This window comes from Punica granatum, chromosome 3 (assembly GCF_007655135.1).
Source record: "Punica granatum isolate Tunisia-2019 chromosome 3, ASM765513v2, whole genome shotgun sequence".
In the NCBI taxonomy this organism is placed as follows: Eukaryota; Viridiplantae; Streptophyta; class Magnoliopsida; order Myrtales; family Lythraceae; genus Punica; species Punica granatum.
The window spans coordinates 34,464,578-34,490,582 of NC_045129.1; the positions used below are offsets into that span (position 1 = coordinate 34,464,578).

Here is a 26,005-nt window from a genome sequence, read left to right on the forward strand (position 1 = left end):
TAGCTCGCATTTGGCTAAGCTCGAACTTGAGCAATAGCTCAAGATGTGGTTTAGCTCTCCAGGTTTTCTTTTTTTGGATGAATTTCGCTCTTCAGATTTAAAACAAGTTTAATACGAACATTGCAATTATCCCATGAAATAATACAATGGATTAGGGCTTATCGGTTTCGGGTACCATGTATTTTTCACGATACCCGAACCCTATCATGTAATTGACAGGTTCCAAAATTTTGAAACCGAACCCTACCCTGTTGAATCCTGAAACCGGAACTTGTACTATACCATAGGTTTCGGTACCCTGTTGGAACCTGTAATTTTTTTTATTTCGCTAAATAAAATCGAAAATGTCACATATATAATCAGTAATCACGCCAAATAGAATATCAACATTGATTTAGATTAATCCACGACAAAAAAATATATATGTCTCGTCAATTCATCAACAAAATTAAATATCCATAATACGACCACACACAACAAAGTGTCTCTGTTCTGATTCATTAGAGGAGACAGTAAATTTCCTCTTTCATCTTTTTTATTTTAATAAATAATCGGTTCCGAGTACCTTGTAGGCAGGAACCAGAATCGAAATCGATTTTCACCGGTTCCTAATTTTAATATCCGGAACCTATCCTTTTTTCAATACGAGCTACCTGAACCTTACCCTAACGGGTAGGTTCCGATCGGTTTTGGAATTTCGGATACTTTTATTATTATTATTAACTGTCGAAATTTATATGTTAGTGTAATAAATAAATAAATAAAGATCAATATTTCGCAGATCGTAAGTTTCGCTTTCGCTGGTGAAAGCCGAACACGAGGAAGATGACGCCAATGGCGTCGGGTTGAATTTGAACTCTCTCTCTCTCTGCATCTCCGCTAATTCAAAGTATATTGAGCTGAGCCCGCAAAGCTTCAATCTTCATCTCTATCAGTCAACGAAGCAAACTTCAGCTCATCAGGACAAGAGGAGGAGAAGAGTTGTCCGAGAGCACGGCAGGTAGCGTGTGCGAGCAGATGGCGAGTTGGGTTCAGCTCCATCCCCACCCTCGGGTTGGCTTCGGTGCCGGTAACGACTCAAAGTTGAGCCAAGTTCTGATTCGCAGCACCCCGTATTCCTCCGAGTCCCCTCATCGCCTCCAGTTCTTTGTCGGGAAGCCCCGCCGGCGCAGCACAATCTCTTGCAGCTACGATGATGAAAGCCGGAGGCAGCAACCGCCGCCGTCTCAATCGACTGGAATTCGACTCTACAGTGAAATTGAGAGGTACCACTTTGAAATTCTGCAGCATCCTTCCATGAAATTGTGAACAAGAAATGTTGAATTTCCCATTGTCAAGTTAGATTTTTCGCTTGTTAACGATGGAAGGAACAGTGTTTCCCCCTTAAATAAGCGGGTATTGCTCTTCCTTGTCATGACTGTGTTTCGTGCGTAATCAGTGGTCTTCTACATATGTAGGGTACTTACAGAGACAGTACGTCAATCCCAGAATGCTTGGGGCGGTTCAGGTGACTGGACCGAAATCGAGGTATTCCGATGTCCTTCGTGGTCTTTTATGTATATTCATGTTCTGAAATCGCACTTAGGGATCCCCAAATGATCATCGAGTTGAGGTGCACGGCGGTGATTCGGCTTGACTCTTCTTGTTGAATAGCCAAAATGTATTTGATTGGAGTGTGCTCTTCATGGAGCTGCTTGTTGATAGCTTGGTTACATTTCTCACACTCCTAATGGTTTTCTAGTGCCAGTACATAGTTGGTTGGAAATTCTCTACCCGTAAAATTTTTTCGGGAAATTTGCTACTTGGTAAAGGAAAAGAAGCACCGGTTTTAAACAGCTTTTCTTTTTCAATGCCACAGGGTGCATGGGTCCTTAAACCGAGAGACTCACCACCAACTTCAGTTGTACATTTCATTGGTGGAATATTCGTGGGAGCAGCACCGCAGCTTACTTATCGATTATTTCTTGAGCGGCTTGCAGAAAAGTGAGTTTCCTTCTCTAAGAGAGTTGAATTTTACCAGCTGTGCTGCTTTTGCTACATGAGATTATCATCTTGTTATGGTCAGTAGACCTGAACATGCTTGTGTCAGGATAACAGTAAAATGATCTGAAATTTTGAGTTAGTTTAGCTTCAATTTCTGTTCCAAAAATAAATCTAATTCGTGACTTGCATGTTTATTAGCTGGTGGATTATGACAGAGTGGTATTTATTTAAAAGAGAAGCATAATTGAAGCTTTTGTTGTGATATAGGGGTGTTTTAGTGATTGCGACACCGTATCCCAGTGGGTTTGATCACTTCTTCATTGCAGATGAAGTACAGTTCAAATTTGATCGGTGTTACCGGTTTCTACAAGAGACGGTGAGTCCTCCCGTGGAATGTTTTGAAAATTAGTTATGTACTTTATTTCACTTCAGATAGAAATATTACTAGAGGAACTTTACTCGACTTTCTGCTCAGGTACATGACCTTCCAACTTTTGGCATGGGCCATTCTTTGGGATCTGTAATACACCTGTTGATCGGTAAATAATATTTTCATAGTACCGTTTACTGTGATTTCTTGACTGATTGGACTACTTATTATTTATTTTCTTATTGGCATAAGGATCAAGATATGCTGTGCAAAGAAATGGGAATGTGTTGATGGCATTCAATAACAAGGTATTCCTGCTTTTTCTTGTTCTAAGCATGATGAACAGGGGTTTGTTAATTTCTCCGCCCAGTCCTGACAGTAAGCGCTGCGGAGGTGTTTTGTTCCGAACTTGTTTTTGATGAGTTAGTTAGTTTTGTTTCACAGGAGGCGAGCTTAGCTATTCCTTTGTTCTCACCTGTACTTGTTCCAATGGCACAAAGTCTCGGACCATTTTTGTCGCAAATTGTATCATCACCAACAGTCCGACTAGGGGTAAGAATATAGATTCAGTTCTGCTGGTTTTCATCTGGTAATGGGCACTGGCCGCTTTGCCATTATCTTTCTCCTTTTGACTTCTTATAGAGATTTGCCTTTTTTCTGTATAAACTTACAGGCAGAAATGACAATGAAGCAATTAGAGAGCCTTAGCCCTCCCATTATGAAGCAAGTTCTTCCTTTAGTCGAACAACTTCCTCCTTTGTACATGGACTTGGTTAAGGGAAGAGAAGATTTCTCTCCCAAGCCTGAAGAAACTCGACGCCTTGTACGTAAATCCATGCGTTAGTCTTATTCATGTTAAGGACCTTTATTTTGACGATTTACTTTCGCTCTTTAAACCATCAAAACTGTGCAATTGCTGTGGAACTTGTGACGTCATCAGTGATTTTAAGCGTTTAATGCACAACTACATTTTGGCCTGAGATTTTGGCAAGGTAGATTAGATGCTTGAATTTTCATATGATAGATGTAACGCTTCTCTGTGATTTCAGAGTTTCAGCTCCCGTTGATTGCATCTCTTCTTAATTGTGATGGTCTCGGTTCTTTTCCAGGTGAAGTCATATTATGGGATTTCAAGGAACCTTCTGATAAAGTTCAAAGACGATACGATCGACGAAACCTCCACGCTAGCACAGGTCCTCAGTTCTGAAGCGGCTATTAGTTCTATGCTGGACATGTCAATACGGACATTGCCCGGGGACCACGGCCTCCCTTTGCTGCAGGTGATTTGTTATCTCTCCAACTACTAAATATAAGGTCGTTTCTACTCTAGATGCAAAAGATAATCATGATTCCTAGTTGCAGGCTCTACCCGACGTGCCACCGGCAATGGCAGATGCTGTGAATCGTGGGAGCGAGTTCATAGCAAGTCTGACTGTCGGGACCCCTTGGGAATCAGTTGCCAAAGAGATGGGCAGCTCCTTTGGCGTCGATTCGAGGTCAAGGGTCATTCAGGCAAACAGCTCCAAGGACATCAACCTTTTGGTGGATGTTATCACGTCATGGATGTCTTCGAACATGGGTCCCAAACTCTTAAGGTCATAAGGAGCTGAGGGTCGAGCATAGAGCCACATCCAAGAAATCTATCAGACAATGGTATATATACTTCATCGATCATCAAATGGAGCACAAGAATTATACAGATCTTCTCTTTAAAGTCTCTTCCCTGTCAATTATTTGTGCAATTCCGTTGGCAGCAAAAGGATTACGATTTCATATATACAGACATGTCAGTTATAAAATGATGATACAAAAGGCACCTCTTACGTAGGAAAAAGCCGCTTCTTTCGTAGATTTGCGCAAAATTTCATTCATTCTGCTGTGGCTGGCCTCAACTACACTGTTCGACTCAGTCTTGAAAGAGTCAGCTGAAATACGATCTCTGGCTATGCTGCTGGTTCAACATTGAAAATGGACTGAAACTCGAAAAGAACACATGGCATTATATCATAGTAATGTGCAACGCTTTGCACAGGCCAACCTCAAGCTACACGATGGAAATATTCGCGTCTCCATAATTTATAAGCTCCTCCTATTTCCAATGAAGCAATTATTGACTACTGCTACATATTAGACAAAACCCTACAAAAGATTCACCAGCCACGTCTGATCTATATTATCCTATATTTACATGGTAACGACAACATGTAATCTACATCCCGAGTTCCTGATATAGAGCAAACAATTATGAAGCCCTTCATGTGTACAGGTTCTATTCTTCGTGGTAGAGGTATAAACCAAGGCCAAACCGTGCACATGCTCCGCAGAAAGCTATTTCCTCAGCTGCAGCAACAGGATCCATGAAGCCGTCATTGGTACATGATACTGTCCCAGTTGATTCTCGGTGTGCCTGTAAGAGGATGCGAAGCCCACATCAGTGCTAAACTTTTTGATGAATAAAAGACAAAAATGAGGCCTGCGAATGTAAATGACATGACTTTTGGGACGCAATGAATCTGAAAAACAATGTGGCCTCATGGTGGACAAAGAAGCCTAATATTGGTTCTCGCTTTGATAATGATCCCTATATCCTCAATTCCACCCTTCTAAATTCTTAAAACGATTTTTTTTTTGTCACAATTACTTATTTCAATCCACCCACAGCTCTGCATAAAATGACACGAGCAAATCAGAGAAAATCTGTTCTATTTCCTCCATGAGTATATGTTTTAAGATAACTAACTCGTTGCAAAATACAAGGATTCTTAATGCGGGCATAGAAGAGCACGCAGCATCTAATATATTTTATCCTGAAGCTCTCTCGTGCCAACATATTTTAATCAATTCAATCCTTCCAAATCCAACTTCCAATGCCTAATTTAGCCTCTCGTGCTGGCAGACCAGAAAACTGCACAAGTCACTCACCGTTTTATCTTAGACAGATATTTTCATCCTTCTATTTGAATGCGTCTAAAGGAGAATGAAGAACTCCACTAACCTTCCTTTCCTCATCAGAATTAAGAAAGGAAAGCAAACCCTTATAGCTGCTTTTACCTTTTTCTGTCCCAGTATAACCTATCAACTCTAACCCGGACCACCCTGAGCTTCACCAGAAGCTAGGACTCAAAAAGAAAGAAAGAAAGAGAGAAAGAAAGTAAAAGGAAAGAAAGAAAGCATGAATCCATCTATACATACTTAGGAAGGATAACCGGACTCGAGCTATAGAAGCATTCAAGTGGAATTCAATCCTTATCCGACCTTCAAGTGAAGTCACAATCAGACAGTAATATAACAAACTATATAGACTATATAAAGATCTGCCATAATGCATATCTAAGTCGCCCTAGAGATTCCTGAGTACATCTAATAATATTCTATTTACCTAAGAATGTAGCGCCAAATATTTCCATGAGATAATAAAGTCACTGGTAAGAGAACCAAGCAATGCATGATATTGAAGTTGGAGAGCATGGTTCTTCAGAGAAAGCAATGCCATAATATGGTCCTAGTGTTTGTTTCTCCTTTTGGGGGGAAGGACTCACTAATTGCAGACTATGTTCAGTGACATCAAGAAGAAACCAATAGAGCTCAACATGCAAAAGAACGAATGCATAAACCAGTATGCTGCACAAGATGCATATCCCAACAAAGGAGATCTTCAAGCAATCAAATTCAACATAGGAAGGAAAGGAAGAGTCTCACCTCTCCATCAGACCCCCGTACCGTGACTCGATATACCACAGTGACACTTCCGTTGTCAGAATATATGACATCTCGTACTTCTCCGCACCAACCTGCACATCAATTGCTGACATCTGATCTAACAAGAATCGCAATACATAAGCAATGATCTGTATCTATTTGGACTTATAAGAATGAACAAAAGCTCAGAAGTTTGGACAGATAGCCAGAGGTTTAGATAAAACTTCCAACAGTAGGACTTCACAGTAAATCATGCGACTCTGATCCATAATACTGCCTTAGTTGGGTTTGCATACCTATCCATAGCATCACCTACATATTACATCACTATATGTGCCCAGAACCTTAAAGAACGGTGCATTTCTGTATGGAGAGGTAGCAAGGAACAACAGTTACTAGAAGAAAGGAATAGCCATGAATACGGCACAACGGACAATTGTGGGCAGATTATCGGGTTTGACCGGTTAACATATTTATGTCCTCCTGTCCTTCAAATGGAACAGTGCAATGAGGGATGACATCGATATGGAAGGATCATGTAGACAACCTTATGCAATTGACTTTTCCTGCTAAAGATATAGTATAACACCAGCTACAGTATTGGAGGATCGCGAATGCGAGGAAATCGGAGAATAAGCTTGTCAGATCAAAGAGACTAGCATGGCGAAGTTATCTATGAAAAAAGTTGAAAAACAACTACAAGTCGGAAGAGAATTGACAAACCAGGAGCATAGAAGCTCAGCATCCGATTTGCGTGGTACCTGAAAAGAACCACGGTGATCATGTTACAGTCTGCTCAGGGAGCATTCTGAAGTCAAAACTCTTCGAATCCAACAGTATACTGACGCAGCCAGCAGCTGTTGCTGCTGAAAGCTCTGAAAAAGAAAAGGTGAACCTACCAGGGAATGGAGTGGGAGGGCTGATCGTCGGAGACCCGAGGTTTGAGTATGTTATCGGGGATCCTCTTGTTAAGGTCCCGGAGGATCTCGACGAGCGGCCGGGTGATGACCGAGGACTGCAAGGACGAAGGGGAGCCATCCAGAGGCACCACGTAGTTCGAGTTCTGCACCGGCCCTCTGCTGCTCCCCGGAGCGCCGCCGCCGCCGCCGCCGACGACAGCGCGCACCAGGCCAGGCCGAGACGGCGCGGGGGCTCCGAAGCTGGCCCGGCCGGAGCGGGGCGAAGGTGGCGAAAACGAGCTCCGGAGGAGGAGGAAGGGGGAGGAGGAGCTGCTCCGCAGCGCCATTTTGCCGCGGCGTGGACTCTGCCTGAAAGGACGAGACCTGGTCTGAAAGTTGAAACGGAACAGACAAGAAGACGAAGGAGACGGGTAGTAGTGGCAGATCACTTTTCTTTTTTTTTCAGAAAAAAAATCAAAAAAAAAAAAGAGAGATTGCATTGATAATTTTTTTTCCTCGAAGGATCTTTTTTTTTTTCCGGTAAATATTGAAGGACTGATCTGATGTTTGAGCGAAACAACTTTCACGATAACACCGTGTCGTCCTCAAGTCGTCCTTATGTCATAAAATTTCTCGATATCGTACAATCATCAACATTGTTTCTATGGTAAATGAACAACTACTATCCATTTACCGATTCCAAAACACGTCAACTGGAACTCTTTGATGATCGTATTAGCATTTTCGAGTCTAGAGTTTCGGAAAAATGTCAGCGTGAGTAGTTGTTCGAATGAGCAAACACAAGCAGCCGGGAGCAGAGGTCATGTGACAGGGAGCAAATTATCAAGGTCCTCAATGAACAGCAGTCGTAACAATATCGGTCTGAAAAGCAGTGACATTCATGTGTATTATCTATTCGGAAAATTGTACAGCATCGATGAATTCGCGCGTCGACGAAATTGCCTCGTACAATGCTGCTGCATCTCATACTTCACAACAGTAAAGGCAACCAGTCTTCCAATGGTACCTCTCTATATATCTTATTCGTCCATCTCAACAAAGGTTAGATCAATCAATCTCCTAAAATCCTGACAAAGGCTAATTTGCGACCTTAGTTTTAACATCCCGGAGCATCTGACTCGCCTTGACCCGAGCAAATTGGCGCATAAATCATTGGCAATTGCACGCCCCCAAAGACATGTTACATGGTATGAAAACCATAGTTGGCTGAAAACCGATATTCAGTGAGATCATGTTGGAACATGTGTTACCTGCAATTTGCAGCAAGTTATCGGGTTACCTTGTGTCTGCAAATTGAACAGGCAAAACACATGTATAATGACTAGCAATGAAAGAGAATGTTTTTAAGCCACCTTCCCAAGCTTCCGGTGAAAAATTAGCTCGACTTCGCTCCTGAGGCTCTCAACATCCACTGCGTAATCTCTCTGAAACTCTTCCGCCATTAGACCCTGTAGTTGCTGCCTCATTCTATCTAATGCCACGTCCAAACCACAGAACTCCTTGAACACTCGAGCTTCGGTCGTCTTAAGAAGGAGAAGACTCTTAACGGCAAGAAGCGCCTATCAAAATATCATAAAATAAGCAACACTTTAATCGAATTAACCAAAGTGTGCATCAGACAGTAATCAGCAGGGAAAATTGTCGATGCAGTAATACGTCCATTTTTCGATCTAAGTTCCAAAGCAAAGCTATCAAAACAGAAGCAGGTGAAAGTCAGAAGAAGTACAAAATCGATTACAACAATTAATAGAGAAATAAGCACCTTTTCCTGAAGATCAAGGTCGGGTGAAGCCATGAGATCAACCAGAGACTTCAAGAACAAGCTGTTGCTGAAGAAAGGCAGCTCAGTTTCATCTTTTGCTTCTAATTGGCATTCTGCTAGGTCCCCGACAAGAAATACGGCTTTCCTCCGAAGCCTTATGTCAATACTCGAGTTGGTCAAAATATCCTGAAAATCCATTAGGTATCAGTCGGAAGCCACCATAAAATTGTTGACAGCAAAAATTTTCCATAATATGAACTACTTTACCTGAATCATCAGATCTCCTGCTTCAGCATAAAACATCTGCTGACCACGAAAATTGTTCCGAATCAAAGCTGAAACAGCATATAATGCTTTTATGGCTTCTTCCACGAAGCTAGATCTCACCATCACCATTAATTTCGACAGTGCTCCGAACTCCAGCACCTGAGAGAGACAAGGCATTTGTAATTTGATGATCCTACAGTCCATCGGAATATGCCGGGCAAACAAAAAGAGATATGGAGAGAAGGGAGCTATACCTGCTTCTGGACAAGTGGATTGTTCTGACTAGCTTTACCAATGACCCAGGCAGAAAGCTTCCTTATTTCTGGTTCAGGATGATTGAGCTCCCTTATAACAACAGCAAGACCCCCAATTTTGTTCAAGTCTGAAAAGCAAGAGCAGAACAGTCCAAATTTAACCGGAGGAAAGAAAGGATAACAAGGAATACAGCATTGTCAACAAAGGAACTACACACCAGAAGCAAAACATATTGCTCCAGCAAATTGATTTTAACAATCTAATTAGATCAATTTGTGTTCTAGCGCAGCAGGAGATACATGTGCATCAGGAAATATTCGCCTATCCACAAAGAATAAAAAAGCTTGCGCAGCAAAATGACTTACCATTAGCATTGTCAATAGGCTCTACAAGAATCAATAGCTCTTGCAGTGCACGTTGGCGATCCTCCACAGACACAGATGAATTATTCAAGTCATCTATCGCAATTTGCATCAGTTGCGCATCTGATGGCATCTTTAGTTTCTCCATGAGTTCCTGTCATAAAATGAGCATAGGTACAAAAATACATGTCAACCAAGTGCAAATGTTGGAATTTACCAGTTAAAGATGCAACCCACAGAAATTGAACCTGTAAATAAGACGAGCCACATAAAGGACATATTGGCATACGGAGTGTTCCTACAATTTCAGTAGTCTGGATTCCAAACTTATCACTTTGATAGAAGGTATTCATCCCAGTTTCATGTGCTATGTAGAGTACCATTAAGAAAACTGCTAAAGTACTGTTGCTCTGTGATCAAACTAATCTCTTAAAATTGATGGCTCAGACTCTCCCAGAGAATAATTTGTGAACAAAGAAACTCCAACAAAAGAAAGATGCAGAGCGTGGCAGCTCCTGATGGTAATTTTCTAGTCTTTGAGATATCAATCTTGAAACAGATAATATATCAATGTATACACGTAGAACATCAACAGTTTGTTATAAAAAAAGGTATTTTTTGACTGGTTAATTATTCATTCCCAAGAGATACTAATAATACTGCAACATAAATGCTCATGTCCGGAAATGCAAGACAAGCCATCGACTATAAAAGCTGCAAATATTTCCATGCTAATACTAAAACATGTAGCAGTCAAATTCACAATGATCAGAAATAGAGACATAAGCCTAACCTTAATCTCCATTTGACGCTTCTTGAGTTCACTGGGAGACATTCGCTGGACATCCTGTGCACTTTCCTTGAGCTTTTCTGGATCAGAATGACCTGATTCATATGCCAAAGATCTTCCATTTAGAGCTCCATAATCGAAAGCAAGGATGGAATTCACCAAACCACATCACTTTCACCACCCCACGAGAAAGTTAGAATCATTAACAATACAATGCTTCTTTCTGTTCGCATATCTATAGGGCGAAATGGGTTAACACGGCATCACGATGCGGAATACACGGCCTTCTTTCTAATCAAAAACCACTTTTACGGAAAAAGTTCTACAATTATCTTCTCGTCACTGGCTGATCAGCAAACTTGAGTCCCCTCAATCCATAAAATGTTGCAAATTCAAGCTCACAAGGAACCAATCTAAGCTGAAACAAGTACCAGTGGACCGAGCACGAACACGAGAACAGTACCTATGGCCCACTGCAACATTCCGTCGAGCGAAGAGAATCCTCCATCGATGCCGTCGCGGTCGTCGACAACCGGAGCCGTGGGATCGTCCTCGGCGTCCGGCTTCCTGACGAGATCGGCCTCCTCTTTCGCGGTGGACCAGAACAGACCCCCGGCGGCGGTTTTATTCACGCGCTCCGCAGTCGCCGCCGCCGTAAACAGCAGCAGCAGCAGCCAAAGTATATGAGAAACACGCGCCATTAACAACAGACGACGATGCAGAGACTCGATTCAGCAAAGAAAGGGAGCGACCTTTTTCGTTCCCTCTGCCTCTGTATGAAGTTCTCCCTTGATCAGAAACCTTTCCACTGATTGGTAAGCTCTTTATTGGCTAATTCAATGGAAGCTTCAGGTCTCTCTCTCTTTCTCTGGGAGATGGCTTCTGGCTGGTTAATATATGGAGGGAGAGGACGACGGAGGATGGGAGACGGTGATGACGACTGCGGGCCGATGGTGGCTCGGGGAATCGCAATGAACGCGGGGTTACACGTCATCGAGTAGCATCAGGACCGTTGATCTCGGATCGAGCGGTTCTCGGGGCTCGGCATGGATTGGGTGGAGAAATGTCGCGTCTTTTCTTTTCGAGTCATTTTCCATTTTTCATATGAAGAATTGGTATATTTGCTCCGTGGAAGAAAAATAATACATCCGTTAAGTAACCGCCGTCTATTAGTATTTTCCCTCCAAATTTTTTCGGTATGTAAATTACGTGAAGGCCTGTGGTTGGAAGTAGTGTTATTAAAACCGACCGGATACTGAACCGGTCGATGTATGGGTTCGCGGATTTATGGGTTCAACCGGAAATTCGATGGGTCGGACCGTACATATAATTAAATAATAAATAATGCATATAAAATTAAAAAAGATTATAATATATTAAATATATACACAATAATTCAAATAATTGAAATAATGAATAAAAGAAACTTTTTTATTGAAGTTGTTTCTTCCTTTATTATGCTTCAAGAGATAAAGAATGATCAAAAGTAAACAAATATGGCTATTGCCTAAATGCCTAAGAGGCTAAGCATGTGGCTCTCAGGGAGGTTGAGGTCTTTGGTTCAAGTCTCAATGCATGCAATATTAATTTTTCAATAAAAGCAAACCCATAGAACTGGCCGGTTCGTACGGGTTTAGTCAAAAAATGGCCCGATTTAATGGGATCACCTGTCTAAATGTGCAATTTCAGTTTTTCATAGAACCGGATCGGACAAGGTGTCAGTTCCCGATCGAATCGATCCGATCGGCCGGTCTGGTCCGATTCTAATAACAGTGGTTGGAAGTAAGTAATGTCTGATGAAAAAAAAAAGAAGGTAATGGAACAAAATTACTGAAATAAAAATGTTCGTGGTTTTTTTAAACAATAATTGAATGGTAAATAATTAAAAATATATTCTATTATAGGTAATTTAATTTTGACTTAGGCTTGTTCGATGAGAGGCCACCACTCGTTTAATGAGAGCTTGTCACGTAAGATTTTAGACTATTTCCTTGATTCATGATTGAGTGTCTATTCACTCATCTTTTTTATAATAATAACTTATATATAAACATGAGTGTTTCTATTCAATGAAGTATGAGAATAACAAAAACACTGATAATATAAATATGTCGAATGTAATTTGCACAAAAACAAGTTCCATTTAAAAAATATTTAAAATGAAATTTGAAGTATTCAAATACTATGCCTTTTATAATTTTTTAGTGCGAGTAAATTTTTGTTTCATTAATTCCTCATTTCCTAGGCATACATAGAGTACAACTTTTATTCTACTTTATAATTATGTGACAAATTTATTATTGATATTGAAATTTCAATATATTATATTTATATCGTATATTTTATTACATTTTCTTACTGATACCACATGGTTGAATAGGTTATAAAATATATTTCGCAACTAATTCATCAAATTGTTGAAATAATTAATTTTTTTATATTTCACGTGTCAACTTCTTTTACGTGAAAAGAAATTGATTAGCTTCCGGCGAATGAGAGCCCTCCATCACAAAAGCTTTTTAGATAGGATTTTTGGATATTTCTATCAACTAACTCTTCGAGTCTCTGTTATTTAATATGGACATAAATTTTCACAATTTTTTTATTAATTTTAACTTTACATTTTCCTACGAAAATCCTCTTCTCTCATACAGAATTGGAATTGTGTTCCAGTGGATTGTAAAAAATATGAACAACCAATAGTGCCCTCGCAATGTGCGGGCTTCAAGACTAGTTTTCTATATTTTTAGCATGAATTATTTTTTTATATGTAAATAAACAAACATTAGATTTGTTATCACATTTAACACAACGAATTTTTTCATTAATCTTAACAAATTTGCCAACGTGGCATTTAATGGTGCCATGTGGGTCATCGAAATTGACCATTGAGGCCTATAGAACTATTTTAATAAAAATTTGTTCTAACAAAAATAAAAGTGTTATTGAAAAAATAATGAAAACATAAAGTGAAAGAGGACATGAGGGGTTTGGAATTGAGACCTCGTCGGCTGTCATCATCCCTGCATTGGGGTGTTGCTGACCCTATAAGGGTGGCGGTGGCCTCCAATGTCACCCCAACCTCTTGATTTAAAAAAAAAAAAAAAGGATTTGCGAAAGGGAAAGAAAGAGGGAAGCCGAGAGTGAGGGGATTTCCTGCAACAACAAATATTGACAACGATCTTGATTGGGGGACTGGTGGCTGGCGTAGCCAACCCTCACCTTCCTTTTCAAATTTAAAATCTTTTTTTTTTCTTTTCACATTTGGGTGGTGAAAGCCTCGCTGAAGATCGCTATCGTCCCTGTAGGGTCATTAGCGACTACTAAAGTCACCTGATATCTCAATTGGAGGGTAGTGGCCACCGATGAGGCCCCTACCATCGACTCTCCCTCTTACTATTTTTTTTTATTTATTTAAATCACGGGAGCCTCATTGAAGGTCGCAAATGGTCATACAACGCCACTGTATGGTCATTCGTGACTTGACCTTGATTACGCTGGTGGTGGCCTTAGTTGACGCCCCTAATGGCTTCCCCTCCCATCCTCTTCCGTATTATGGTTTTGATTTTTTTATTGTTTTTCTAGTTTTTAGAATAAAATTTAATAAAAATAACTTTAGGCCCACTTGGTCAGTTTGGTTATACCAAGTGGTACGTTGTGGGAAGATCGTATTTTTTCTTTTTTTTTTTATTTGCCCTAATTTAAATCTATTGAAAATTTGAAACTACATATATGATATGATATGTTGATTAATATTCGGATTTAAATTTTACAAGGAATGAAGTATAATACAACAATACATATCGCTGTAGATTTTCCATGCCATTTGCTTGTTCTTCTTATTTCTTCTTGCTGAATTCATAGATCTCTTATAACAAAAAAAATTGTGAGTTTATAATTTCGAATCTTTAGAGAAATTTACATTCATAACCATAAAAAAATTCATCAAATCAATGGTTAAATTGATTGATAAGATCTCCGGTGGCATATCGACCTAAGTCTGTCTGTCAATGGTGACATACGAGCATATCTGAGATAACTCTTGAAACATGCCACTGCCTGTTCGATCGAAAAATAGAGAGTCGAGTGAGACGGGTAGTTTGAGAATCATTCCAACGCAAAAATCAGCCTTTGCTTTATTTTGGGTGAGAAAATGAGGTGTGCTCAGATTATCGACTTGATTATCGAAGTACTTCTAGTGAATTCGAAGCTTCATGCTTTACACCGTGTTTAACTGTTCAAGCAGAGATTGAATTGATATCATGTTCAGCGAGAATAATTATATTGAATTGCAAAATTGGCATCAACCAAAGAAGTATCTCAAAGGCCTGAGAGTTGCTACCAGAAAACCAAAGAAACATAAACAAGTTGATCAAGCAGAAGCTTGCAAATCTCCGCTCAAGAATGCCCGTCCGGGCTGCCGGTACGCCAGGGGTCCGTGGCAGCCCAACAGCTTTGCGTTCACACCGTCGGGCATGATCCTGTTCTCCTGCTTCCACTTCACGTAGTCGGCCCGGCTGAACTTGGTGAATCCCCACTTCCTGCTCACAATGATCTTCTGCCTGCCCGGGAACTTGAACTTGGCCCTCCTCAGGGCCTCCTGGGCGTGGTTCCCGTTCGAGTCCTTGCACCGGACCGAGAGAAGGACCTGCCCAATGCTGACCCTCGCGCACGTGCCCTGCGGCTTCCCGAACGCGCCCCTCATGCCAGTCTGCAGCCTGTCGGCCCCGGCGCACGATAACATCTTATTGATCCGGAGGACGTGGAAGGGATGGACCCGGACTCGGAGGTGGAAGGCGTCCTTGCCGGCGAACTTGGCCATGTACTTGTTGCAGGCAATGCGGGCCGCCTCGAGGGCCTCGCTTGAAACGTTCTCCTTCTCCCACGACACGAGGTGGACGCAGAACGGGAACTCGTCGACGCCCTTCTTCTTCATGCCGACATCGTAGATGCGGATCTTCGGGTCGGGGACTCCCCGGCAGTACCTCGACTTCGGGTACGGCTTGTTCTTGATCTGCCTGTAACACCTCGCCGGCCTCCGACCCATCTCGAATCCTCCTCCTCCTACACAGAAACCGCCAAACAATTCGCAATCACCATTAAAACAGGGCATTGTTTCATCTTCGCAAGAAAAATGCAAAACTTTTTGGAGGACATGAATGGAAAGATGGCTTAAGTGATAGAAAGATTGAAATAAGAACTCCCTCAGAAGACAACGACGTCAACAGCATTGTTCAGACAAGGCTGAAACTTAAAAAAATGTTGGAAATTCATCACGGGGAGCAAGTCCGGCAGAAGAGAACAACCAACGAAATCAAATCAGCAGGAACATTCATCAAAAAACAGGAATGCGTTCTCTTGTTCACCTCTTCTAGGATGATACGAGGTTGCGGGTCGGTTGAACTCGATAGAGGGGGAAGTGAGACGAGGAAGACGACGGCCTTTTTATAGGTAATCGCGAACGGCGGCTGCTGAACCGAAAGCAGAAACCCTAGATCGTGTTCTCGAATCTCGCGTACTACTTTTTTCACACACTCACATTTTTGCCCCAAGAGTTTTTCTTCCTTTTGTTTTCGTCCTTGATTTCTATGTATTTTTCAAATTAAGGGCACGGTGGTGCTTGAAAAGTTGAAAAACGCTTAACTTGATCCTTCCACTATGTGAATGTCGATATGTATTGTGTTGTGACCATATACTTGACTAAGTTTAGAACATGTCCCGGGCTCGAAGTCCCAATCTAATAAATCGTGCTGTGTCTAAACATATTGACTCCTTGACTTGAACATGGCATGATCTTTAATCGGGTACGACTTTTCAAACATGAATATGAACCCATCGAAATCAATATCCTATTTCTTGTCTTAGATAGTTAAACAAATTTCCATCCCTATAAGCGTGCCAAAAACCAAACATGTAGTGAGACATAATGACCCATCAATTGGATTGAGAATGGGCCTAATGGGCTGCCTATAGAAGTGGGCCGAACCATGGGCTTGCGACGTTTCTAATGACGGCCTCCGTTCTCCTGAGGCGAGAAGGAACGCAGAACTCAGAAGCGAAGAGAACCGATCGATCTTCGTTCCATTGAAGGCGAAAAGCTCAGAGCGAGCGAGAGAGAGAGAGAGAGAGAGAGAATGGCGTGGAGGTCGCAGCTGTCGAAGAACATCAGGGAGCTCCGGCTCCTCTTCTGCCAGTCCTCGCCCGCCAGCTCCTCCGCCAGGTATTCCCATTTCAATCTTCCTCGAGCTCGAGCTCATCCCACTGATCACTCAATTGCAAGGATTAGTTCTCTCGGCAAACCTGACTCTGACTGCTTCAATCTCTTGCTTGTTCGTCCGGTTTTTTAACCAAATTCGATTCTTTGTCAGGTCGTTCGTGGAGAAGAATTACAAGGATCTGAAGACGCTCAACCCGAAGCTGCCCATATTGATCCGGGAATGCCGTGGAGTTGAGCCTCAGTTGTGGGTCAGATACGGTAATTCTTCGAATTCCATTCTTACCTCCCATTTTTCATTCAATTCCGCTCTTTAGCTTGTAGTCACGATATCATTGCTTGAGAAATTCGGCTAATGATCTGTCAGAAGTGCGGAGCAATTCTTTTCCAGTTATTTGATCACTTTGAACTCAGATATAGCCTAAGTTTCGCACTTAAAACTAGTACCTTGTTGTATGTTGCTGTGGAGGCTGATCACATTCTGCTTGTTTCCAATGTGTCGTGCTGGTTTGTGGGCTAATCTTAGGAATTGTAAGATGTCGACGCCCTTTTCAGTCTATTTGGTCTAAATTTCTTTGCCGAAATGAGATATGTAGTTTTTCATGTCAAAAACTTTGCTTTGCTCTTGCTCTTATTTTCACTTGCGCAGTGTCTGCAAATCAAATCATGAAAAGATGCAACACCTGGAAAATGAAGATTTTCTCATTCTTAGTCTTTTAATTTTTCTACTAAAAACTGTCCGGTTTTCTACACGCTAAGGATGAACACAGAAATTTCCAGTGCATTGCACGTTTAAGATGTCAATGGAGCAGAACAACACTTAAAATTTATTGCTAATAGAGAAACAAGAATAACATGCGGTTAGTGAGTCTTATGTTAGTTAGCGATGATACCAGTTCTCCCCCCCTCCCCCTCATTTTTCTGTCAATGATTGTTGTTTTAAATTTCATTTTCTTAGTTTTTCCCCTCAAGAAATTCGACTGTAGCTTCTGGTTCTACTATAAATTCTGTTAGGTGAGGTGATAGAATTAGTGACTCTACAGGGTTTCGCTTAGCCTAGATGTTGATTGTGTCATCCCTAGTATTGCCATGGGCTATAGCACCTTTTCCATCTCATTAGCTGAAGGTGAGACATATCATTTTTAAGGGTGCACATATTACCTTAACATGATGTAGGCAATTTGATAACGTTATTGTTGTTGTTTGTTATTGCTTGGGAGTTCATCTCTGGTTGCTTCATATGGAGGTGTTGCATTGCTTGCACTAATTGGAAAAATTTCAATATACTTCTTCTGTCATGACACAAAATATTGATCACATCACGCTTGTATGTATATATTTTCCTTTCAACTGCTTCAGTTATCCACCACCTTTAACCGATTGAATCTCCCGATGGACCATTACATTTGCAAGTTCTACGTGAGTAACTGGAGCCAAACAAGGTGGAATCCTGAGATTGTGTATAGTGTTCCATCTTTCCCTGCTATCCCAGATTGTAATCACTCTTTAGCAATTCTTTACCGACCTCCCTTTACTCCGTTATATCTGTTCTGACACGTAGTCTTTTCACTTTTGACAGATTATGGTGTAGAGAAAGGCATTCGTTTGGACGGTTTGAGTGAGGAGCAAATCCTCAAGTCACTGAAAGAATTTGCAAAAGTGTAGCACTCCTCAAATTTCTTACTGTCTTATCGGGACACGCTGAAAGAAATAAACCTAGTTCTGGGTGAGAAAACCATGTGGAGACAATTTGGTCTTGTTTGGCAATTGTTTGTCAAATCCTTTGTAAGACGAATGCATCAATACTGCAGATTTATCTTGCTATGAACATCGGATTTTCTGGACACTTGGTTGTTCATATCATTTCATCTTTTAGATCTCAAAAATAGCAAAATCCCAATCTTTGTTTTTGAGTTTGAAACCTTGAAGACCTCTTTTGACCGTAACCTAGGATAATGTAACATCTCTTTTTGCTGAAGGACGATGTAAGATCTCAAGTACACCTTTCCTCGAACCTTGACATGGAAGGATGTAATACATGATGAGCAGATTTGATTATCTGGAGAATCAATAATATTGCACGACATTTGATTGATGATGGGTGGCATCTTCACGGGATGTATTTCCAAATATGGTGAACAATACCCCTATCATACATAAATTAGAACCTAGGAAAATGAGAAGCATAAAGGAATAAAGTTCAAACACTGTCGGTTAGACGTTTTATGTACAGACCTCAAGAAAGGGTTCAAGATCAAGGGGAGATGAAAAGAGGATAGCCCTTAATGTCAGGCGAGGACGACGAAGAGCAGCAGGCAATTGGGAATCCACAAGTAGAATTCGAATATGAACATACTTGTTACTGGTTATTCATCAAACTTGCCTGCACTGAGTCCGCGACGCGTTCCAAATGATCCCTCAAGACTGATAAACTATTACCTCGGGCGCATCACGTGTTTTTGTTCTCAAGTTATTCATAGGCTCTATTTGACTAATGCGATGAGAGTTTACATAGACCGAAAAGAATAATCAGAAAAGAAATCAGTCAGCAAAACTTCAGAAGCTATAGCAGTCTAGTTGCTTGGCAAACCCTACGCGCCATTTACGCACAAAGGTCGACACCTATTAAACACAAACCGCCATTTGCAAGTTTAATCGTCATCGTCTACAAGTTCCAAAACTATGAGAAGAGGGGCCAGAATAATCTTCTATGTCATCTGTCAATTTTTACCATCCTCGTGATCGTTCAGCAGAGACTGAGAAGAGGCTTTCGATGTAAACAAGTGTATTCAACTGTCTGAAGACTCTAAGTTTCAATTGAGATAAATGAAGCTGTCTCAAGATCATAGACTAACAATTATCAGCAAAAGGCAAGCACAAATCCGCATCCCATCTGAATCAGAAAAGACAGTTGGAACAAAACTCTAAACAAAAACTGAAACCCCAGAAACGAACAGAGGGGTTGTTAAGCTCAGTATCCGCCTTTGAGGTCATTGACCACATCGTACGGAATGGGTGTGACAGTCTCCATGGTGGCACCTTCAACCATGAAACCAGGCTTGGGCCCTTCCGGCTGTCTCTTTGTGCTGATCTTCTCCCCACGGGCCTTGGCCTCTGCCTTCAGCTGGTCGTTCCGGACTTTCCTCAGCTTGAACTCCTCCTCGCACCTAGAGGGCAGGACGTGCTCTATACGGACATGGATCCTCTTCCTAATGATCCTGTTCCCAACCTAAGCAACAGCAATGAAGTATTGTCAGACGGGATACGATCAACTGCCTTGCGTGGAGTCCAACATATCCATTACACTTCAAGAAGGAGCCTCAAAAAGTCTTCCTAACATGTTAAATAGTCATATCAAATATATCAAGCCATCGCCACTCGAGGATATGAAATCCTCTCGTATCTACAAAGCTAAAGCCTTGGCCTATGCTTCGCATGGGAAATGGAAAAGAAATGTAATGAACCGTATACGAAAAATGTGCCGAATCCATTCCATTCCCCGTACCAAACCTGCACTTATATTACTACATGCTTGTCCGAGGGAATGGAAAAGTAATGGAATGGAATCCCGCATAGCGATTCCTTTCCATTCCAATTCCATTCTCTCGTACCAAACATCGCCGAACACATTCTCCGAGCTCATACTCACATCTCGTGGAGATGCATGGATATTGACTTCAAAGCCAATCATCGATTCATCACCTACTCATCAGCTGCTAACTAATCAAAGCACCTACAGCATTTCTATGAAGTAACTAATCAACAAGCTTTCGACTTTTCGCCTTGCAACGCACAACCGACCACAGCTCGAGTTTCAAAGCAATCCATTTCACGATCATTCACCGAAGACGGTCTCGGCATTTCCAAGTGACAGTAAACAACGACAGAGGAGGACAGGGAGTGGAGAGAGGACCTGTTTGTTGACTTCGACGCCGATGGCGCGCTTGGTGACATTCCAGACGCGGCCGGTGCGGCCATGGTAGAACTTGTGGGGCATGCCCTTGTGGACGGCGCCGTTCACCTTGACGTCGACATACTCACCGATCTTGTAGGTCCTGAGGTAGGTGGTGAGGGGGATGTAACCCTTCTTCCTGAACGGCCGGGAGAACAGATCCCTCGTCCTCGACCTGAGACCGTGACCCGCCGGCATCTTCTCCTTCACCTCCTCTCTGGCTTGATCCCGTGCTCTGGTTCACCGAGCGAGTGCGAGAAACCCTAGCTGCGATTTACGAGATCCTTTTATGAGTGGGGAAGTCTTCCAAGGCTGACTAGGGTTTGGCTGATGGCGGGCCTCGCGCACTTCTGCTGGGCCTAAAATGGTCTCGGCCCAGTTATACATATAGGGTAAGCTTCTTTCATCTGGGCCCGGCCCGTTTATAGTTCAAAAGGGCCCACCAGAGTGGCCCACTTCTTTGCTTAAATTCTAGTGGGCCTAAACACTGGGCTTTGATGGGCTTTGGTGTACCAAGGCACTGTCTTACGATTGATTTGGTTCAGGAGAACTGGAAATTTGAGGAAAGCCAGAATCTCGAAGGTGTTATATTTTAAAACCCGATATTTGCCTTACGATAGATTGCAAAAATGTGTTTGATCCCACGCATTATATTTTAAAACCCACTTTTTTTTTTCTTTTTTCTTTTTTTTTAGGCTACATATGAGATTCATGATTCTAATATGAGAAAATAAAAAACTAAATGAGGGGTACCACGGAGAGAATCAAACTCGGTACATTTTGGTTATTGGGTGAAAATATGTGTCATTGCACTGCACCTGTTTCTCTAAAAAACCAGCTTCATTCGTTGTACTACGGGAGATTATTTGGCCTATCACGAGAGATTTGGCCTGGGATTAGTGGAGTGTATCGTGTTGTATCATATTGTGTATTGACTAGCCTAATATAGTCTCTATAAATTAGGGAACTTTGTGTTTTCCTTTCTTTTTACTTGATGTATTAGGGCTATATGTACATAACTGCTTTAGCTTGATCGAATGAATGAAAGCCTTTGAGGTTTTCGCTTAATTTTAACATGGTATCAGAGCGGAGAGTGACTGAGACTTGATTGGATTCGTGAAGGAAATTGGGTTGCAAATATGTCAAAGAACGAAGATGTCCATTCAAGCAAAGGGACCGAGGAGGTAGTTATTCCATTTGTGTATGTCCTTCGGCAATGGGATGGCACGTGGCTTAAGCTGACACATGGCATGGGCAAAGGCGACGGAGATTGCTCTAAGGGCGAAGAATAAACTGGGCTTTGTCGATGGGACGTTGAAGAGGCCGGCTGATGGTGACCCGATGAAAGAACGATGGGATTCTTACAATTGGACCATGATTTCATGGATCATCAATACAATCGAGCAAGAGCTGCAATCAAGCGTCGTGTACGCTGACAACGTGAAGGCTTTATGGGATGATCTCCGTGAGAGGTACTCTTAGGGAAATGAGACGCGAGTATACCAATTGAAGGCAGAGATCTACTCGTTGAGGCAAGAAGGTCTACTCGTGTCCGAGTACTGGTCTAAGCTCAGAACGCTATTGAATGAGCTCGACAACTATTTACATATTCCAAAGTGTACCTGTGATGCAACTTTACAGCATGTGGAGCAACGAGAAAGAGAAATGGCTCACCAGTTCCTACTCGGGCTCAACCCGGAATATAGCACCATGAGGTCAAACATCCTCAGGACTGAGCCACCTCATTCCCTGAATAAGATTTTCCAGATGATTCTTCACGAGGAGAGTTAGAGGCAGGTTGCTCGGAACCATGAATGTTGACTCAAGGTGGCTTTTCTCGGCAAAATGGCGATGGGCAAAGGAAGGAAGGGCATAATTTTCCCAGTGGAGAAGCAGCAGCAAAACGTGCTATCTTTGCGGGAAAGTTGGACACATAAAGAGTCAATGTCGGGCTCTCCATGGCTATTCAACGGAGCAAGGGCAAGAGAGGGACAAATGGAAGAAACCAGTAGCAGAGATGAGCCGGAGGAAAGAGGTGATGAATAGCTCTGGGTCGAGAATGGGACAAGGGTTGAAGCAACAGTCTGGTGGGTTGAAGGCCCATGCGGCCCACTCTGTTCAGCCCGGCAGCAGTAAAATTGATAGGCTCTCGAAGAATCTGTTCCAGAAATTACTCAACATAGTTAGGCTCGATGAAGATAATGACTAATTTGTGTTTGATTCAGGAACGTGTCACGAGGAAGACGATTGAAGTGAGTGAGCTCTAAGGGGGTGTGTATTATCTGCAGCGTGTGGCCATCCCGGAGCAAGCTAATGGGGTCGCGGATGCTAGAGGTAAAGATCTATGGCATATGTAATTGGGACATCCATCACGTCAAATTTGAATTAGTTATTGGGTGTGTTTTTTATTTAACTATGAATAAGGAATGTGGTGTATGTATGCGAGCTAAATAGACTCGGTCGCATTTCGATCTTAGTATGAATAAAGCTGATCATTTATTTCAATTAGTACATTGCGATATTTGGGGGCCTTACTGAATAAAGTCTATTAATGGAGTGTCCTATTTTTTAACTATGGTTGACGATTTCAGTCGTGCAGTGTGGTTATATTTGTTGCGTTAGAAATCTGAAGTCCAACATCGAATAATTAATTTTTGCAATTTAGTGAAGAATCAATTCGAGCGCAGTGTCGAAATTATAAGAAGTGATAATGTGATGGAGTTTATGGCTCGTGAGCTGCAGGGATATTTCTCAGATAATGAAATTATCCACCAAATGTCTTATGCAGAAACACTGCAGCAAAATGGGAGGGTCGAAAGAAAACATAGGCACTTCCTGAATGTTGCACGAGCTCTACTCTTTCAAGCATCACTTCCAAAGTATTTTTGGGGAGAGTGTGTCATAGGTGCAACGCCCTTAATTAATATGACCCTCACATCAATTATAGGAGGTACGAGCCCGTATGAGATGTTGTTTGATAAAGTGTCGAATTATACCAACTTGCAAGTGTTTAGATGCTTGTGTTAAGCTGATGATTAACCGAGGGATAAGAATAAATTTAAGCCGAGATCACAAAAGTGTGTGTTTATGGGCTACTAGTATGGCAAGAAGGGTTGGCGCCTATTTGATCTTGAAAAGTGGGAGATCTTCGTGTCACGAGATGTTCGGTTTTATGAATGGGAATTTCCTTTCTTGGAGGAAGGTGCAAGTTCGAGAAATAATGAAGCTGAAATGTTAATGGGCGTGGATGATAGTGGATGGGCTAGAGAAAAAAATGGGCTTAGTGACATCGGGCCTCAGGGGAGAGGCGAACCGGTCTGGTTGAAGATGAACAGGATGATAAGTCAGGCCGTGAGGAGAAGGACTCCGGTAACGAGTCGAGTCACGTACAGAACAGTAGGTCGGAGCAGGCGACTAGGTTGAATGGTAGTCCGGAGTCCATTGACTGCGCGATAGGGATTAATGGACCACTTGCTGAGCAAAAGGATGGAAGTCATGCCCAGTCTGATCAACATGTTGGGAGCAACTCTGATGATGTGACTAAACCAAGATCGGGAGCTCTAAGGCTTTATGATCAGTCAAAATCCGCACCAACATATTTGAAGGATTTCGAAGTTCGTATACACACTGGATATACCCCCTTAGCTCATCGACTTCATCGAAATCCACAGTTACGACATATTCTATCAAAGATCATCTTTTGTATTCAGGTGCATCTAATCGATTTTTGTTGTTTGTTGCTGTTATTGATTTGGATGTGGAGTCGATGTCGTATAACGAGGCGGAGAGTAGCCTCAGTAGCGAGAGGCAATGGCTGAGGAGATTTGAGCACTAGAGTCTAATGAGACTTGGATTCTTGAGAGATTGCCCCTCCCCACCACCCCCCCCTGGGAAAATACCCAATCGATTATAAGTAGATGTACAAGATTAAGAGTCTAGCAGATGGGAGCATATAACGTTATAAGGCACGGCTTGTTGCGAAGGATTTTACTCAAATCGAGGGAGTGGAGTTTCATGAGACATTCGCTCCGGTGGCAAAGTTAATAATGGTGTGGTGTCTTTTGATGGTAGCATTAGCGAAGGATGGTTCATTAGTCAGGTGGATGTGAATAATATTTTTCTCCATAGAGATCTTGAAGAGGAGGTGTATATGCGACTGCTACCTGGGTATCCATCTCAGTAGTTAGGACTTGTGTGCAAGTTACGAAAGTCATTATATGGATTGCAACATGCTTCACAAAATGGGTATGCCAAGTTGTTGAAGCCTTATATCGATATGACTTTGTGTAATCAGGAGCAGATCGCTTTCTCTTCACATTCATACGAGGAGATGTCTTTATTGTACCTTTGGTATATGTGGATGACAGATTGGTGGTTGGTAATAACGAGAAGCGATATCTTAGGTTGCGTTTGGTTTCATAGTAGGATTTTAAAATCAGATTTTGATTTTGATTTTGAGTGGAATAAATGGGGCTCACCCTTTGACTTTGTATGAGTTATGTTGTATTGTTGTGAAAAAAAGTGGTATAAATGGGGTCCACTCTTTGACTTTGTATGAATTATTTTGTTTTGTAGTGGGTAGAGTTAAGTTAGAATTGTGATTCTAAAATTATATTCACAATCCAAACAAGCCTATCGCTACTTTAAGATCAAGAATTTAAGGCCTTTTCGTTACTTTCTAGGGATCGATGTTGCAAGGATGGGCTCGAGACTTTTCCTCAACTAGAGAAAGTATGTTTTGGATATCTTGACAGAGTGTGGGATGTTTGGAGCTAAGCCATCTTTATTTTCGATGGAGCAATATCATTGATTGACTACGGATTCGGGCAAGCCTCTTATGGATCTGAGACAATATAGGCGACTTGTAGGTTGTCTCATCTACCTCACGATTACACGGTCGAAGCTTTGTTATTCGGTGCATGTGCTGTCACAGTTCATGCATGATCCATGTCAGGGCCACTGGGATGACGCGATGCGGGTGCTTGGGTACCTAAAGCAGTCTCTAGGACATGGTATCTTATTAGGACCAGATTCATTATCGCTAGAAGCCTATTATGATTATGATTGGCTAAGCTATCCCACGACGCAACGATTTATATCTGGATACTTTATTACCCTGGGAGGTTGTCCCATTTTCTGGAAGATAAAGAAACAGACTATAGTGTCCCGTGTTGTGATATGCCTTAAAGCCTGTTTATATATTCAGATAATTTCATTTATGGGAATGAAATTTATTCTATTATTCATAATTGTCTGTATTTATTAGAATAAAGTTATTAAGATATTTTATGAGTAATTTATTTTTAAAGAGTTAAGAATATGTGTGACGGAGTATTTTGTTAAGAATATCTTTAAACTGTTCACGATCATAGGAAACTTAATTAGACATTATCTCTCCTAATTGATCATCACCTTTGTTTATATCCATGAT

The 26,005-nt window shown here is 41.7% G+C and overlaps 6 protein-coding genes across 7 annotated transcripts; 2 read left to right on the plus strand and 4 right to left on the minus strand.

The window, feature by feature from the left end:
• Window positions 1–780: 780 nt before the first annotated feature.
• LOC116199272 lies at window positions 781–4,202 on the plus strand. Of its 2 annotated transcripts, none has more exons than XM_031529569.1 (10): window positions 781–1,265; window positions 1,458–1,527; window positions 1,859–1,983; window positions 2,310–2,359; window positions 2,459–2,522; window positions 2,606–2,661; window positions 2,798–2,905; window positions 3,027–3,176; window positions 3,463–3,633; window positions 3,716–4,202. In XM_031529569.1, the coding sequence occupies exons 1-10, from the start codon at window positions 1,193–1,195 to the stop codon at window positions 3,953–3,955; spliced, it is 1,107 nt and encodes a 368-aa protein (XP_031385429.1). In that variant the 5' UTR covers window positions 781–1,192; the 3' UTR covers window positions 3,956–4,202. The 2 variants fall into 2 exon arrangements, with proteins under 2 accessions (XP_031385429.1, XP_031385428.1); XM_031529568.1 differs by having other exon boundaries at window positions 782–1,265; window positions 2,251–2,359.
• Window positions 4,203–4,324: 122 nt separating this feature from the next.
• Window positions 4,325–7,402, minus strand: LOC116199275 (DNA repair RAD52-like protein 2, chloroplastic). Its single transcript, XM_031529571.1, has 4 exons — window positions 6,952–7,402; window positions 6,776–6,813; window positions 6,053–6,144; window positions 4,325–4,760 (listed from the first exon to the last, which is right to left on the minus strand). The coding sequence occupies exons 1-4, from the start codon at window positions 7,296–7,298 to the stop codon at window positions 4,623–4,625; spliced, it is 615 nt and encodes a 204-aa protein (XP_031385431.1). The 5' UTR covers window positions 7,299–7,402; the 3' UTR covers window positions 4,325–4,622.
• Window positions 7,403–7,820: 418 nt separating this feature from the next.
• LOC116199274 (nucleotide exchange factor SIL1) lies at window positions 7,821–11,396 on the minus strand. Its single transcript, XM_031529570.1, has 8 exons — window positions 10,872–11,396; window positions 10,412–10,503; window positions 9,622–9,772; window positions 9,256–9,383; window positions 9,002–9,160; window positions 8,735–8,920; window positions 8,325–8,531; window positions 7,821–8,222 (listed from the first exon to the last, which is right to left on the minus strand). The coding sequence occupies exons 1-8, from the start codon at window positions 11,107–11,109 to the stop codon at window positions 8,202–8,204; spliced, it is 1,182 nt and encodes a 393-aa protein (XP_031385430.1). The 5' UTR covers window positions 11,110–11,396; the 3' UTR covers window positions 7,821–8,201.
• Window positions 11,397–14,653: 3,257 nt separating this feature from the next.
• Window positions 14,654–15,929, minus strand: LOC116202081 (60S ribosomal protein L10-like). The gene is made up of 2 exons (XM_031533600.1): window positions 15,775–15,929; window positions 14,654–15,472 (listed from the first exon to the last, which is right to left on the minus strand). The coding sequence occupies exon 2, from the start codon at window positions 15,453–15,455 to the stop codon at window positions 14,781–14,783; it is 675 nt and encodes a 224-aa protein (XP_031389460.1). The 5' UTR covers window positions 15,456–15,472; window positions 15,775–15,929; the 3' UTR covers window positions 14,654–14,780.
• A 511-nt stretch (window positions 15,930–16,440) lies between these two features.
• On the plus strand, window positions 16,441–18,600 carry LOC116200814 (NADH dehydrogenase [ubiquinone] 1 alpha subcomplex subunit 2). The gene is made up of 3 exons (XM_031531731.1): window positions 16,441–16,628; window positions 16,777–16,883; window positions 18,202–18,600. The coding sequence occupies exons 1-3, from the start codon at window positions 16,543–16,545 to the stop codon at window positions 18,285–18,287; spliced, it is 279 nt and encodes a 92-aa protein (XP_031387591.1). The 5' UTR covers window positions 16,441–16,542; the 3' UTR covers window positions 18,288–18,600.
• Window positions 18,601–19,390: 790 nt separating this feature from the next.
• On the minus strand, window positions 19,391–20,871 carry LOC116200813 (60S ribosomal protein L21-2-like). Its single transcript, XM_031531730.1, has 2 exons — window positions 20,536–20,871; window positions 19,391–19,851 (listed from the first exon to the last, which is right to left on the minus strand). Exons 1-2 carry the CDS (start codon window positions 20,770–20,772, stop codon window positions 19,594–19,596), a joined length of 495 nt encoding a protein of 164 aa, XP_031387590.1. The 5' UTR covers window positions 20,773–20,871; the 3' UTR covers window positions 19,391–19,593.
• Window positions 20,872–26,005: the final 5,134 nt, after the last annotated feature.